This window comes from Rhododendron vialii, chromosome 12a (assembly GCF_030253575.1).
Source record: "Rhododendron vialii isolate Sample 1 chromosome 12a, ASM3025357v1".
NCBI classification, from domain to species: Eukaryota; Viridiplantae; Streptophyta; class Magnoliopsida; order Ericales; family Ericaceae; genus Rhododendron; species Rhododendron vialii.
This window is the reverse complement of record NC_080568.1, coordinates 2,189,277-2,204,051: the sequence shown is the minus strand read 5'-3', so window position 1 is coordinate 2,204,051 and position 14,775 is coordinate 2,189,277. Positions and strand designations below refer to the sequence as shown.

Below are 14,775 nucleotides of genomic sequence, written 5' to 3'. Positions count from 1 at the left end.
GAGCGAGAGTGGATGGTGAGATCTTGATCATGACTTTGGGCCTTGCCAGGAGTCTTCTCCATGCCTAGTAGTAGTATTTTCTGCTACCCGCACACATTTATTCCTTACACAGGTATTGCACATGCGTATGTTTTTTGTTGGGATTGGGAGATGCTGCCAAGCGGGACAGCGATGTCGAGCAATCAATCCAGCAGTTTATCTCGGCACAAAGGACTCGGATCTAATTCGAGCGAGTAAAAATCTGAATCGTTCATTGCTCGAATTAAAGATCAGAGCCGTCGATTACTTAAATGAATGGCCGGACCGGCCACTTGGCAGCATCCATAAGGAGCCCACCTTAGGTCTCACAAAAATAATCCGAACCGCTCATTTTTTTAAAAATTAATTTTTTGAAGGGATCCTATGAAAACTAACTCAATCGGATATCGATAAGTGCTTTTTCGAAATTCGTAAGGCAAATCAGTCAGTTTTGCCAAGGAAATTTTGAAAGAGCATCTATCGATATCCAATTGAGTTAATTTTTTACAGAAACTCTTAAAATATTACTATCAAAAAAAAAATAACGGTTCAAATCATCTTTATATAACCTGAAATGAACCATACAAAAAACATATGTGCAAGTATAAAACAAATTTTTTTTTTCAATCGATAGAAAATATCATTTTTACCTTAGATATGAAGTACATAGTACAACCCCGGAATATTACATCAATTGTGAGAGTCCACAAGGCAATCAAGCCCAATAACTCAACCAATATACTGTAAGAAATAAGTCCATTTTATGGTAGAAACAAAGAAAAGAAAACCATTCTAAGGAAAGACCACCCACACGCAAGTGGAGAGACTCGAACTCTCAGACCCCCTAGTAAGATGCAAAAGTCCTGATCAACTGAACTAGGCCCCGTTTGGTTGTGTAAAACAGTTTGTGTCAACAGACTTTTTGGTCCTAGTATTTTATTGGGCCTCAAGAAGCTTCCGAGTCCTAGCCATCTGGTCAAAATCGAATGAGCATTCCCTATTAGGGGGCACGGCATTATGTGGTTATTTTATTGAAAAAAAATCGATGATTCTACGAAGCTTGTTGGATTGTTTTTATCCGCAAAATAAATTTTATATATTAAGAAGATGATAATGTAAAATTTAATATAATAACCAAGCTTGCCGAGTAAGTCGTCAATGCTAAAAATTGTGTCGATTGGACACCGGTAACTTTATATGATTGCACCCTTTTTTTTCAAAATTGAATAGGTAATGCGATTTCGAAAGTAAATGCTATACGTCATTGATTACATAAGTGCATAGGTTTCACGCGTGTAGAAAAAAGCCTATGGTCATTTGGTCATACGGGTCTTCTTTACAGTCTTACAGGAGTATGAGTTTTTTTTTTCCTTAACGTTCGTGTGTATTTTTATACTTCTCTAATCACTTTGTGAAGACGAAGGATGTGATGTAAAAAATACGAAAATAATATACGTACGGACGAAAACGTAGGAAAATCATACCGACAGTCGCGTCGGGTCGTCTCCGGCCACCGGATAGCCGATCTAAGCCATCCAAAAATTCTGAAAAAAAAAAAACCGAGGGGGCTTGCGCAGAAATCAACGGCATCCAATGTGTGTAGGGTGTTTGATCCAAAACACATTGGATACCGTTGATTTTCCTGTAGGCCCCCTCGGTTTTTTTTTTATAGAATTTTTTGACGGCTCGCATCGGCCATTCTGTGGCCAGAGACGGCCCGGCGTGGCCTTCGGTACGATATCTCTACGGCACCGGTCGGTACTCATAGCAGTACTCTAAAAAATAACCCAAACATAGTACTTCCTCTGTCCCCTTTTTAACGTCCAGTATTTTATTTTGGACTGTCTCTTAATAAAAATCCATTTTGCAAAGTTAGTGGGTACAAATAGGGAAAATAAAGGTAAAAGTTGATATGAAAAGTGTAATGATGATATTTTCTTAATATATTAAAATTACGAAGCGAGACACTTAAAAATAGACGGAGGGAGTAAAAATTAAGAGAACAACAAAAATTACCATGAAAAAACAATCTAGAAGGGTCTTTTTAGTAGAGACCAATCATATTACTCCCTCCGTCCAGATTTAATAGTATTTTTTTTGAAGTTTTTGTCATTTTTCAATCGATTATATCTTGTAAGTTATAATGTTTTAAGTAATTTTTAAAACATTATCTCATAGAACGAATTGATATCTACGAAACAAGATCCATATTGAATATAAAATTTATTACCAATTTAAAGATATAACTCATTTTTTATCAAGTTAGAATTGAACGAGAGAGACTATTAAATTCGGACAATGGGAGTAATATTCTAGTATCCCCAATGACTTCACATGTGCGGATAGCTCCCTAAAGTTCAATATACTCCCATAATTCATACCCCTTTTTAGGGTGGGTTTTGGATTAAAAAGTTGAGTGATTTATTTTTTTGTTCTTATTCTTTTCTTTTTCTTGCATTTGTTTATTTTGTGTCAAACTTTTGTGACTTATTGAGTCGTCTCGACGAGAGGAATCGGAAAAGTAATAAATTTTGATCGAAACTCATAATTTTTTGAACAAAGACAAAAATAAGTCAATAATTTAGTTTTTTTTTTTACTTATTCTTGTCTTTTTGAAAAAAATTACTATGAGTTTCGATCAAATTTTTTCATTTTTCCGATTCCTCTCACCGAGACGAATCAATAAGTCATAAAAGTTTGACGCAAAACTAACAAATGCAAAAAAAAATTTAAATAAAAACAAAAAAAGAAGAAGAAGTTATTGTTCCACTTTTAAAGCCAAATGAGACCTTAGGAGAACCCAATATCCTCTTTCTATCTTTGTTCACTCTATGTGTGCCAAACAAACCGGCATTGTAGTAAAAAAAAAAAAAACCAATCCTATTGTTTTTCCTGCAATGGGTATTATATTTGTGCACCACATCTCAGTAATTATCTCATGTGACACCTTATATGACCCAATCACGTTTGGTATAAGAAGTTAATCAGATTATGTGGCCGGTACCACTATCATGTGGTGCCATATATGTCATATGATATTGAAATTCAACATACAATACTTAGATTGTGAATTTACAAATGACGAATAAAACAGAGGACGTGAACTAAGGCTAAAGATAACCAATTGGGATAGCTTAGTTAGCTAAGACTCTTGTATTTCACTAAGAGGTTAGGAGTTTGAATCTCTCCATATGCGTGTGAATGTTCTTTCCTTTCAGAAGGTTTTTTTTTTTCTTTATTTCTTACCTACGATGGACTTTATTTTTGTTACTGGTTGAGTTGTTGAATTTGGTTATATCGTGAACTCTCATAATTGATGTAGCGTCTAGAGTTTATACTTTATGCGTTATATACGATATAGATGATCTCTTTTATCGATTGAAAAATAAAAATTAAAACTAAGGCTAAAGAGGGGCTTGGAGGAGGGTGGAAAAAAAAAGGTTGTATGTCAATATTAGCTTGGCACCCCAAGACAAAATTCCGATTCTGCCCCAGTAAAAGACTTTTTGTGACAAAAATGTGATTTGAGATGGAGTGTAGGTATCAATCATGCCAGCATGCCACCAACTCTTTGGTTCAATAAACAAATACTACCACTTAAATTTCATTACTCGAAATGTTTATTCAATTGCACGAAATGAAATACGAGTTTTAGAGATTAATGATTTTTTTTTCTTTTCAAAAAAAGGTGTGATGAAATCCCTGCACGAGGCTATACAGTGCTGACAGTAATGAAGTCTCTTCGTGTAGCTATTTCATGTTGCTACATGATGCTGAGAGGAATATTTGTGATAGGGGCACACACGAGCCGAGCCGGGTCGAGTTTTGTAGTGTTCGAACTTAGTTTGTTTACTAAATGAGCCTATAATTCGAGTTCAAGTTTGACATATTTGTAAACAAGCTAAACCCGGTTCATATATTAAACGAGCCTCCATGAACTAGCCAATCAATACAAACAGGCCAAGTGTAATCGAGCCGGGTCTAGCTTTAGGGTGTGAAATTCGACTCATCTCCTAAACGAACCTGAAATTTAAACTCGAGTTCGAACTAGGTTCATTCATTAAACCAGTTGAACCGAGGCAAGTCTCGAGTTGCTCATGACCCGCTCCCTGCTTAGTGACAAGTAAAATGCGTAAGTTATGAAATTGAAGTGTGCATAAGCTAGTCGAACACTCGAGTCCTCGAAAGTATGCAAAAATTCATATTCATTTTGGAATACAGTCACTCACACCCTACACAGACAAGAAACAAGCCGGTGGGAGTGGATAAGTGGTAAAACTTGAGAAAGATGGCCACTCTATCGTAGTGGGGATTTGGGTTTCCCGTTGACAATTGAGTGGCAGTACTATTTTCCCTTATTGTTCGGCTATGGCCGCCTCTCATCAGCAGCTTGGCCACCTCTTGACGCCGACGACGATTCAAATCAACGGCTGCGGCGGGTTTCCCACCAGTTGTTTCAGCAATAACATCTCCAACTCTCCTTTAAAATACCCTCGTTTTCCCTCTCATACTTCCACCTGTCCTCTGAATTTTATGCCCCAAGGGTCTCGTCCTACTATCAGGTATCCACTCATTTTTCTTCATTTCTTGCATTGGCAGGGAATAGCCCTCTAGATTATTATTATTTTGTTTCGATGGTAACGGTGTACAGGGTAGCTTATGCGCATGTAGGGTCCACCGAGACTAGGGAACTCACAAACTCACAAGAATTTACTTTCTTGTGGCATGACCCCAAGAATCGAACTGATCAAGGGAGCAAACCCACCAATCAACTGGACTAACCTCGGGCTAGGTCTTTGTAATTGTTGAATCTCCAGAAAAGTCATCTTTTTACCAACCCCAAAGTTAAATTATCTGGTAATTGGCCCAGTAGTCAAATTGCTTTAGGTACGATACTAGTTGTGCAGCGCATAGTCACATAATTCTTCAAAATGCCTAGCGCTCAAACTCTCTCTCTCAATCTTGGCTCGAGCTGATTTTAGTAGTTTTCATGCTTGCGCTCCTGCTCACGCACCCACGCGCGAATTGAGAAGGAAAATGGATTTTATTGGAGTACTTCGAAAGTTCGAAGGGAAGGGATAGGCAAGAAAAGAAAAGGCGGGTTATAATTCTGTCTATTTACTGAGTTTTACATTGAAAAAGGAATGAGACAAGTTGTACACTTCATATTGGGTGCCCGAGGGAGAGAACAGATAGCCCTCTGACTTCACATCAAGATTTGTAGATAGAGGCATGAACAAAATGTAACCTAGTAAAAAAAGCGTAGCTTTTCCCCTGGGAAAATAGAGATGGAAGAGAATGATTCAACATATTGCCCTGACTTTTAAATCAGTGAAGAACATTCGATGTTAGAGATTTTCTGTTATATTACCAATTGTTACAAAAGTTTAAGCTTTTTGGGAATGGACCCAACAATGCATGTCATATATGACATAGATATATGAAAAAAGTCCTTAATCCCTTTCATAGTCTCCGCTATTGGAACGACATCTGTAGATGTTCTTCTCTGTTACGAAAAAACATGATTATATCATTTTGACCAAGTAAAATTTTCCTTTGTTTATGTATTTTGTTTGCTTTTAATTACGTTTTTGCTTCTTTTGACCGATCCATTTTTGACGGAACCTGTCAAACTAATGTACTTTGCATTGAATTTAGAGTTCCTTGATCATGTCACAGATGCCAATCAACTAGTACTGATGGACCAAAAACAAGGAACCTTCTTGACAATGCAAGCAATCTTCTTACCAATTTTTTAAGTGGGGGAAGCTTAGGATCTATGCCAGTTGCTGAAGGTGCGGTTTCTGATCTCTTTGGTCGACCTCTTTTCTTGGCACTATATGATTGGTTTTTAGAGGTACTCCATTCCTCCTATTCACATAAATACTATTAGATGGTGCAGTTATGGCTTGCTTGTGCATATGCATTGCTTAGGTACGAATTGTATATTTCTAATCTGCAGATGATAGTTCATTACTATCTCATTGTAGCCTGCCTTCAGCTTGCAACATGAATTTATATTGATATTGTCTGCATAGTTTTTGGCCCCTTAAAGTTCTATTTCTTACCTCTACACTGTTTTGGAGTTGATTTGGCTTTCTTACTGAGATTGTTTGACTTGTCAGCATGGCTCAGTGTATAAACTTGCTTTTGGACCAAAAGCATTTGTTGTTGTATCAGATCCTGTAGTTGCAAGACATATTCTTCGTGAAAATGCATTTTCCTATGACAAGGTATGATCCTGTAAATTGCAATTCGTTTGATCCTATATATAAATATATATACACTTTTCCCTGGGATGTCTCTTTCATTTTCAGGTTTATGTTTGATGTATTAATGCTTATTTTTGTACATATCAATTCCCTTCATTCTGTTTACTTACCTCTATGATCCATTTTTGTTTTCTTTAGTTTCTTGTGTCCTGTTGCTCTTCCACATTTTATGCTTTTGCTTTTCCCGATACTAATGTGATTAGAGGACACACGGAACTTTTGTCTGTAATGTGCGAAAAGCAAGGACTTTTTGCAGGATGTCATGGAAGCACTAATTTTTTTGAAGTTTAATTGATTTTTTCTCTTAGATAACTCAGGTGTCTGGGAGTGGACTTGAAATCTTAACAGAGGCAATTTTTTTTTTTTTTACGTAATCCGAGTTTGGTTGTTTGGTCAATAGGACCAAAAGGAATTATAATTATGCAATGAGATCAATAATTTTTTGTATGCTTTAAACCTTAGTTTTTTGCAATTTCTGCAGATAAGGCATGTGACATGGAGTCTGTGATTGCCTGCCTTAATGTTTCCTAATTCATATAACATGTACAGGGGAGGAAAATTTCTTCCGTATGCTGTAACCTACAATAGAGAATATGATGTTCAAACATCTTATAGTTGGTTTCCTTTTGCCACAACTAGGGAGTTCTTGCTGATATTCTAGAACCAATAATGGGAAAAGGACTTATACCTGCTGATCTAGACACCTGGAAACCAAGAAGACGAGGTGGGCATCTGCCATCTTTCTACGCATGCATTTACGACTTGTTAACATGCTGTTTTTATCCAAAAGACTAAATGGGTTATGTTTTAGGTGCAAAGTTATTCATATTACTCACAGCTTGCTATATCGACTATATGTTTCACACGTTTAGTTGGTGCTACCTCTACTCTTTCACAATATTTTTCCTTCTCTCCTAGGCGCCTGCACTCCTTCGCTCTCACCGGAGGCCGTCTGCGCAAGATGTACTTTTGCGCCATTACTTTTGCAAGGCACCTAGGCACAGGAAACCGTAGTCATTTCTCCTATAAAGGCGAAGGCTTACACGCAAAATATAGTCGTGTGCCATCTCCCCTTTAATGGTGCTTGTGCCCCCATTGCCCCAACACGCTCGCAGGCCATTGCATTTGCATGCCATCTCCAGACACTTCAGCACTAGAAGCTCCCTCGCGCCATCAGCATTGGCATTCTCCTTTAAAACCCACTCGTGCGGCATCTTGCCCTCAAAAGGCTAGTCCCACAACGCCTAGGTTGGAGCAAGACTTAGGACCTGCACTTGGGACCATCAGGAGGATAAGTGGCTTGGAGGTGAGAGTTGAGGATCACAAGGTCCCTCAACCGACCCCGCTCGTGCATGGGCCACACTTAATATCGGAGGGGATGCTGACCAGAGCTCCTCACACATTGCTAGTGGCATTGTTTGTAACAATGCACTGCCATACCATGATTCAATTATTGAGGTCTGATGCCTGTAATGAACATCCCCCGCAATTTCTTTCACACGTAAGGCCTTCTGGTCACATGATTGTGTTTTAACTGTTGCCTCAAGGTTTTGGAATGGCAATTTCTTATTCTCATGTTCTGATTCAGGTTTTTTCTTCAATTGAAGTGAGATTTTAAAATTCAGACAATGCGTTTCTATACCGCTTTTCAGTTGTATTATTTAAGTTTGTGGATGCTTTGAATCACCAGTCCGAGTAGCGTGATTTGCATTTTGGTGCCTTCCTCGATTTCCATTCTCCCCTTAGTAAATATCACTGTAGTTCTTAAAGATGTCAGAATAAGAAAATATATCGAAGAAAGAAGAGAAAGAACATAAAGAAAGGCTGAAGGCGTGAAGCCCCTTAAAAGAGTGGACAAAATGAAACACGGGATCAGTAGGGTACTAGGGTTAGAACTTCAAGGTAAAGTGTTGCTCCTCGTTCAAATCAAGAAACGAATTATAAGGTAACATGTGTTCCGGTGGTCTTGAAAAAGCTTTTTTAGTCATCACTTCTTTTGTACTCAGGCTCTTGAGTGTACATGCTTTGTCGTTTTTTTGTAACCTTTGGAGCTTTTCTTTCTGTACAGTGACAATTAAGATTTGTTAAACGTGTTATTTTCAGTTATTGCTCCTGGATTTCATGCCTTGTACTTGGAATCAATGGTTAAAGTATTTACAAATTGTTCTGGAAGAACTATATCCAAATTTGAGGAGCTTCTGGAGAGGGAAGGCTTGCAAGGAGGGGAGGCAATTGAGTTGAATCTCGAAGCAGAATTTTCAAGTTTGGCACTTGATATTATTGGTCTTGGTGTTTTCAACTATGACTTTGGTTCGGTCACAAAAGAGTCTCCAATAATTAAGGTTTGGTTATCTAGTAACCATTCTTTGACATATTACATGTTGCGTGTCAAAATGTCTTCAGTGATTAGATTTGCTCATATGTTGTGTAGTGTTTCTGCATCTCATGAATGCCGATTTTCATCACCTCGGAGTCTCTTTTGCATAAGGGTGTCGTTATTGTTGTCTTATAAGCCTGCATTGTTTTGTTAGTTTTCTGATTTATATTGATAGGCTTTTGCATGACTTTTTGGTCCCTGTTCTGTGTCTATATGCGCTTTTGTTTTTGGTAATTTATGTTCCTTGTAATCACATTATTTCCGCATCTTTATCTGTTTGGATTAAATAGACTGCTATAATAAACCAAAAGAGTTGTATGAATCCAACCCTAAACTTCTTAAGGTAGCATATACTACTATACATTACGCTTACAATTACTTAGAGTCTCTTCTGTTTGCTCGACGCCATTGATTCACTAGTATTATTCACTTGTATTGTAGGCTATGGGCATAATAAGATGTCTAAAATATGGTCTGCATGAAGTAGCCTTTTAAATTATTGCAAATGACATCGGACATCTCTAGCACACCTTGCTTTGAACATTTTGTTAATGTTAGCTAGAACCTGAAGGCTAAGCTAGCAAAGATATCTGTAACCCCTGATGAGTGAGCACAATTTGACTCCATGAAAGTTGAGAAGGCCAACTACTTGAGGCATTTTTATTAGTAAATATCACGAGAAGGTGTGGGAATTTATGATTCAAAGAGTAAATATGCTTGCTCTGCTACCATTTCAACAATGGACTGCTTTAAAAGCTTAAGTTGGTTAAGAGAAGTGTAAGTGCACTTTTTGTTTTACCTATATCTTGATAATTCACAGTGTTCCTCTTATTGTATTTGATTTAAATATTGTCTTGTTCTAGTTATGTATAGTTATCTTTGTCTTTGTGTGTAGTTGTGTTCAGCTCTTCTTTTATCATGTTACAGGCAGTATATGGTACACTTTTCGAAGCTGAGCATCGCTCGACTTTCTACGTACCATATTGGAAATTTCCTTTGGCAAGATGGTTAGTTCCCAGGCAGCGAAAGTTCCAGAAGGACCTTAAGGACATCAATGACTGTCTTGATGGTCTCATTAGAAATGCGAAAGAGACAAGACAGGTAAGAATTTTTTTATTTTTTTGATCGGCAGACAGGTAGAATATAGAAAGTTGAACCAGGGAAGGAGTTACGAAATGAGAATCGGACAAAATAATATTATGTAAACATATTCTGAACATAAAGCTTTCAAACAGCACAAAATTGCGCTTCTTTTAGAAGCTCTCTCTTTCTGTTTAAAAGCTAGAGCTAATTATCGAACAGCCGTGTTGGTTGGCGGGTGGGCTGAAAATATCCATGTAGGAGACTGCATGAAGCATTTTAGTCAAAACCCTGACATGTGCTGTTTGTGTCGCTTTCACATCCAGAATTATTTACTTTGTCTAGTTAGGATGGGTTCACAAATAATATGAACCGATTTCCCGTTTGTCTTTTCTGTTGTCATTTCCAGATATTTTCATTACTTAGTCTGTGCTCAAGCAAAACTCTAAATTTAGTTTAGATTGGCTTTATCATTGATCTCAACCTTTGAAGGGCAGATAACATAAAAGTGGTAATCAAAGTCGAACAATAAGAGCATGCAGTCATTCACCTCATTTATTATCTAGCTATATCCTATGGGAATTTTTGTTCACCTTTTAGATCCCAATGGATGGATTCCATAAAAACAACTAGGGATCTAATGGTCCTTTTATCGTCAATTTTTCAGTTCAAGAACAAATAGGCTATTTCCCCACTTTTTAGATCATATGTGGAACTCTAGAATATACCATTCTGTGCAATTATGTCAGCAGTGAAACTAAAAAGACTCATTACAAACAATATTGTTCCTCCTGGACCTCCAAGATGCTGGAGGGTTGAGTTGGGATTGGCCCAAGTTGCCAAACTTTTGGCATTTAAGTGCATGAAATGGCTATCCTTGAACTGAGTTCTGTCCCAATATAAGGTGCTGAGTTGGGATTGGCCCAAGTTGCCAAACCTTTGGCATTTAAGTGCATGAAGTGGCTATCCTTGAACTGAGTACTGTCCCAATATAAGGTGCAAGCTGTGACAGCTTCAGCTTCCACTTTTGCACCAAGCATTAGCTCCATAAATCGATTCTGAACAAAGAAACCAGCAATTCTTTCAAAATTGAAAATGAACAGAGCTAAACTAGCATAATTAGTTTTTACTTCTGAGTAAGGTTCCGCAATGCCCCTATGCGAAATCCAATTGCTTTTAGGCACCTGGAGGCAGGAGGGTGAGAGAAATGCTCCTTTACTTTTTGCGATATACTCATTGAATAAAAGCCTGATTATTAGTAAGTAATCAAGTAATCTTCATAAAGTATTGATAAGTATCTTATGCAGGTTTCGCATGACTCATCTTTTTGCGTTGCATGCTTATAATTACTACTACTGGCATGTTGGCGAACAAAGGAATTGCACCACCATCCAGTCTTAAACTTGATTTGGTTATGCCTCATGGCAGGAAACAGATGTTGAGAAACTGCAACAAAGGGACTACTCGAATCTTAAGGTAGGTTTCCATCTACAAGGAAAAACATTCTGATTTTCCAAATTCATTTGTTCTTATATCTCAAATGATCAATGCCTCATTCTCTTTACAATTCAAAAAGAATTTTTCAAAAAATTCCCCCTTAGATTTCCCCTACTTCCAACATTTCTCTCTCTATTTCTCTCCACTTATTACCCTTACTATTTTTCAAAAAAAATTTCAAACATCAATCCAAACATAGCACAAAGAATTCAAATATTTTCTGAATCTTGAAACCAGCAATGAGTGTTTGCATCAAATGTCTGCAGGATGCAAGTCTCCTGCGATTTTTAGTTGATATGAGAGGAGCTGATGTTGATGATTGTCAGGTTAGTAATGGTAAAATATATTTGGCTGCTAATGAGGACTTTATTTCAACAGTTGAGGTGCTAAGAAGAAACCTAATTGATTGTGTTGTACATGATTGTATAAATTTCTCCATCATACATACTGGCATTCGTAGATATTTTCTGATGGAAAAATCCCTTGTGGTTATAAATTTTTAAGGAAATCTGTATGGTGAAATTGGAGCTTCTATATGTGTGATTGGGCCACATCAAAAGATGGATTTCTCCCTTGGCCAAATCTTCCCCTTTTTTGTCATTTGGAAAACTATTTTTGACCATTATTTTTCTTGATGTTTATATTTCCTATGGTTTTATTTTGCGCTTTCTTGATTTTAACAGCTAAGGGATGACTTGATGACAATGCTTATTGCTGGGCATGAAACAACAGCTGCTGTGCTTACTTGGGCTGTTTTCCTTCTAGTACAAGTATGGTTCTCTCCAAGTTAAATGAGTTCCAATCATCATGAATCAGTTTTTCTGTTCACTTGTGTCAAGAAGATTTCCCGACGAGTGTAGCCATGCTTATAAAATAATTTACTTTCATGCAGAATCCTTCTAAAATGAAGAAAGCTCAAGCAGAGATTGACACGGTGCTTGGTCAGGGGAGACCAACTTTCGATTCACTTAAGAAACTAGAGTGAGTTACAAGTCTTCTTGTATGAACTATGAACCTTTTTCTATTAATGGTGGATAGTCTATTATCCAGGTCCCACTTTTTTATTTCCCATTTCTATCGTATCGAGGTGGGTATCCTCAAGGTTAATTGGATTATTCATGTCGGCTAAGATAAGGCTTTGATTTCGATGTCAGTCGCGATGTTGAGCTTGGTATGTGGTGTGAAATTCCATTTTATCATATAGTGTACATACCAATCATCTGTCTCACTATTGTATTGAATCATTTTCTTATTTTTTTCGAATGCTATTCATAAGTCAAGGTAATGGTGGACGGGATTTTTGTTTCTACTGTTTTGCTTGGGCAACCATACTATTCTGATGCTTTGGTTGGGATTTCAGACCTTCTGTACAAAATTAGAAGTTCTCTGATTTGTAATTTAGCCTATTAGTACTATTTACAATTTGCTTCCAGGTCAAACTGTGATTGTAAAAAATGCTCTGCGTTTCAGGTTCATCAGACTAATTGTTGTGGAGAGTCTACGTTTGTTTCCGCAGCCTCCATTGCTCATCAGACGTTCTCTTAAGCCAGATTCATTGCCAGGTATAAATCCTAGATAACAGCAGTGATGAATATGAACTTTTGTGACAGGAATGGCTGTTTTTTTCCACTGAGGGAAAATAATCTGATAATGTGAATAATTATATACCATATAGTCGGCTAGAGTGGAGAAAGAAATTCTCTCTCATCTCATTTCAGTTAGCAGCTTCTCTATACTTGCAAAACTATTGATACTTGATAGGTCGTCTTGGGTTAAATTCTCATGAATATCTAGCACCACTAGCTTAGCGGGTAAATTTTCCCTTGTACATCTACTTTTGCCTTTGTTATTTATGTTCAGAAAGACCGTTCTTACATGACTTTGGGATACGAATAGAAAACGGTAAGAGTAGGAACTGCAAAAATTCTCGAGGAAAAGTTGCAAAATACAGGGGAGCTTTGTAACATTCCTCAACCTATCTTGTACAAGTAAAATTTGTTCCATCAAACTTATGCAAGTTCGCAACTGGATCAAAATTGTTTTCTCCTTTTATTAATCCCACTTGAAGAGAGTTTTCAAAAGGGTTGCTGACCGAATGGTCTCCAGGATATAACAAGCCTACGCATTCCTCTAGATGATTTAGTCTAAGAGGCGAGAGGGATTCGGGGTTGTATTTTTACTAATACACTCAATGTAGTTGTGCAGTTTCTGTGTTGATTTTGATGGGTTAATAAACGAAGAGGAAGGAAAGTACAAAAATTAACGTACGAGGAGTTCATCCCATGAATTACTAGGTAACCCTTGAATTTCAAATCAATTGTGCAGGAGGACATAAGGGTAAAAAGGACGGGTATGCGATTCCTGCTGGAACCGATATCTTCGTTTCTGTAAGTGGTTCTTTTTCTTGCATCGTTAGCTTATTGTTTTGTACTGCTTTGATGCCAACAGACATTGAAGATGTGGTTCTCTAAGGCTATATTTGGATCTTGGATTTGTGGAGGGATTCACCGAGGGAGACGAAAATTTTAGCTGTTCTAAATTATTGTTTGTTCCCATCCAATGAACAATAACCTGTAACCTTCTTTACCCCCCTCTGAAATCCCGCATCTGAGATGCAAAAATAAAGCTTTAAATCTTTCACATGGGAAATGAAATAACCAGAACTTGATTTTCTAAGTACCTTCATACGGGGGCTTCGACTCTTTTTCCTATCTATGTCATGGCCAATTGAGATTCTCCTATCATCCAGGTTTATAATCTCCATAGATCTCCATATTTCTGGGACAAGCCCCATGAATTTGAACCGGAGAGATTTCTTGCTCAAAGAAATAGTGAAGGCATTGAAGGGTGGGCTGGCTTTGATCCATCTCGAAGCCCTGGAGCATTATACCCAAACGAGGTCTTACACCACAGCTGCTTTAGCCCTTTCTTGTTTCTCCGATGACTAATCCCATTTAATGTTGCATAAATTGTGCTGTTATCAGATTATATCAGATTTTGCCTTCTTGCCTTTCGGTGGAGGGCCAAGAAAATGCGTTGGGGACCAATTTGCACTGATGGAATCCACAGTTGCATTGGCAATGTTGTTACAGAAGTTTGACGTCGAGCTGAAAGGACCTCCAGAATCCGTAGAGCAAGTTACCGGGGCAACAATCCACACGAAGAATGGACTGTGGTGCAGAGTGAAGAAGAGATCCGATGTTCATTGAAGCAGAATTGGCAAAAGACTTCGCATTGCATACGCAATACTTGTACCTATTGTCTGTAATTGTGTCATTCTTTTCCCGGAAAATCACCTGTGCTTGTGTTGTACTATTCGATGAGCGTAAAAGATGTATAAATTAGTCCTGATGACAGAATTAGAGCTGCAGAAACGTTGGTAAAGAAGCAATGAGACGATAATGGGCAAGGTTGGATTCAAATGCATAGATTCAGAATATTTCGAAGAAAATCTTGATCCAAAACTAATGAACCCGATAAGAACTTACAATCTTTTATCTTCTTTTACCCCATTCAGTGAGTAAAAGATAT

The 14,775-nt window shown here is 37.6% G+C and overlaps 1 protein-coding gene across 2 annotated transcripts; it reads left to right on the top strand.

Moving 5' to 3' along the window:
* The first annotated feature begins 4,212 nt into the window (after positions 1–4,212).
* On the top strand, positions 4,213–14,695 carry LOC131311866 (cytochrome P450 97B2, chloroplastic). Of its 2 annotated transcripts, none has more exons than XM_058339478.1 (14): positions 4,213–4,580; positions 5,698–5,875; positions 6,144–6,251; positions 6,930–7,014; positions 8,394–8,632; positions 9,595–9,768; positions 11,176–11,223; positions 11,511–11,570; positions 11,928–12,014; positions 12,137–12,225; positions 12,715–12,806; positions 13,570–13,631; positions 13,994–14,143; positions 14,229–14,695. In XM_058339478.1, the coding sequence occupies exons 1-14, from the start codon at positions 4,387–4,389 to the stop codon at positions 14,451–14,453; spliced, it is 1,791 nt and encodes a 596-aa protein (XP_058195461.1). In that variant the 5' UTR covers positions 4,213–4,386; the 3' UTR covers positions 14,454–14,695. The 2 variants fall into 2 exon arrangements, with proteins under 2 accessions (XP_058195461.1, XP_058195462.1); XM_058339479.1 differs by having other exon boundaries at positions 4,454–4,580; positions 5,677–5,875.
* The last annotated feature ends 80 nt before the right edge of the window (positions 14,696–14,775 follow it).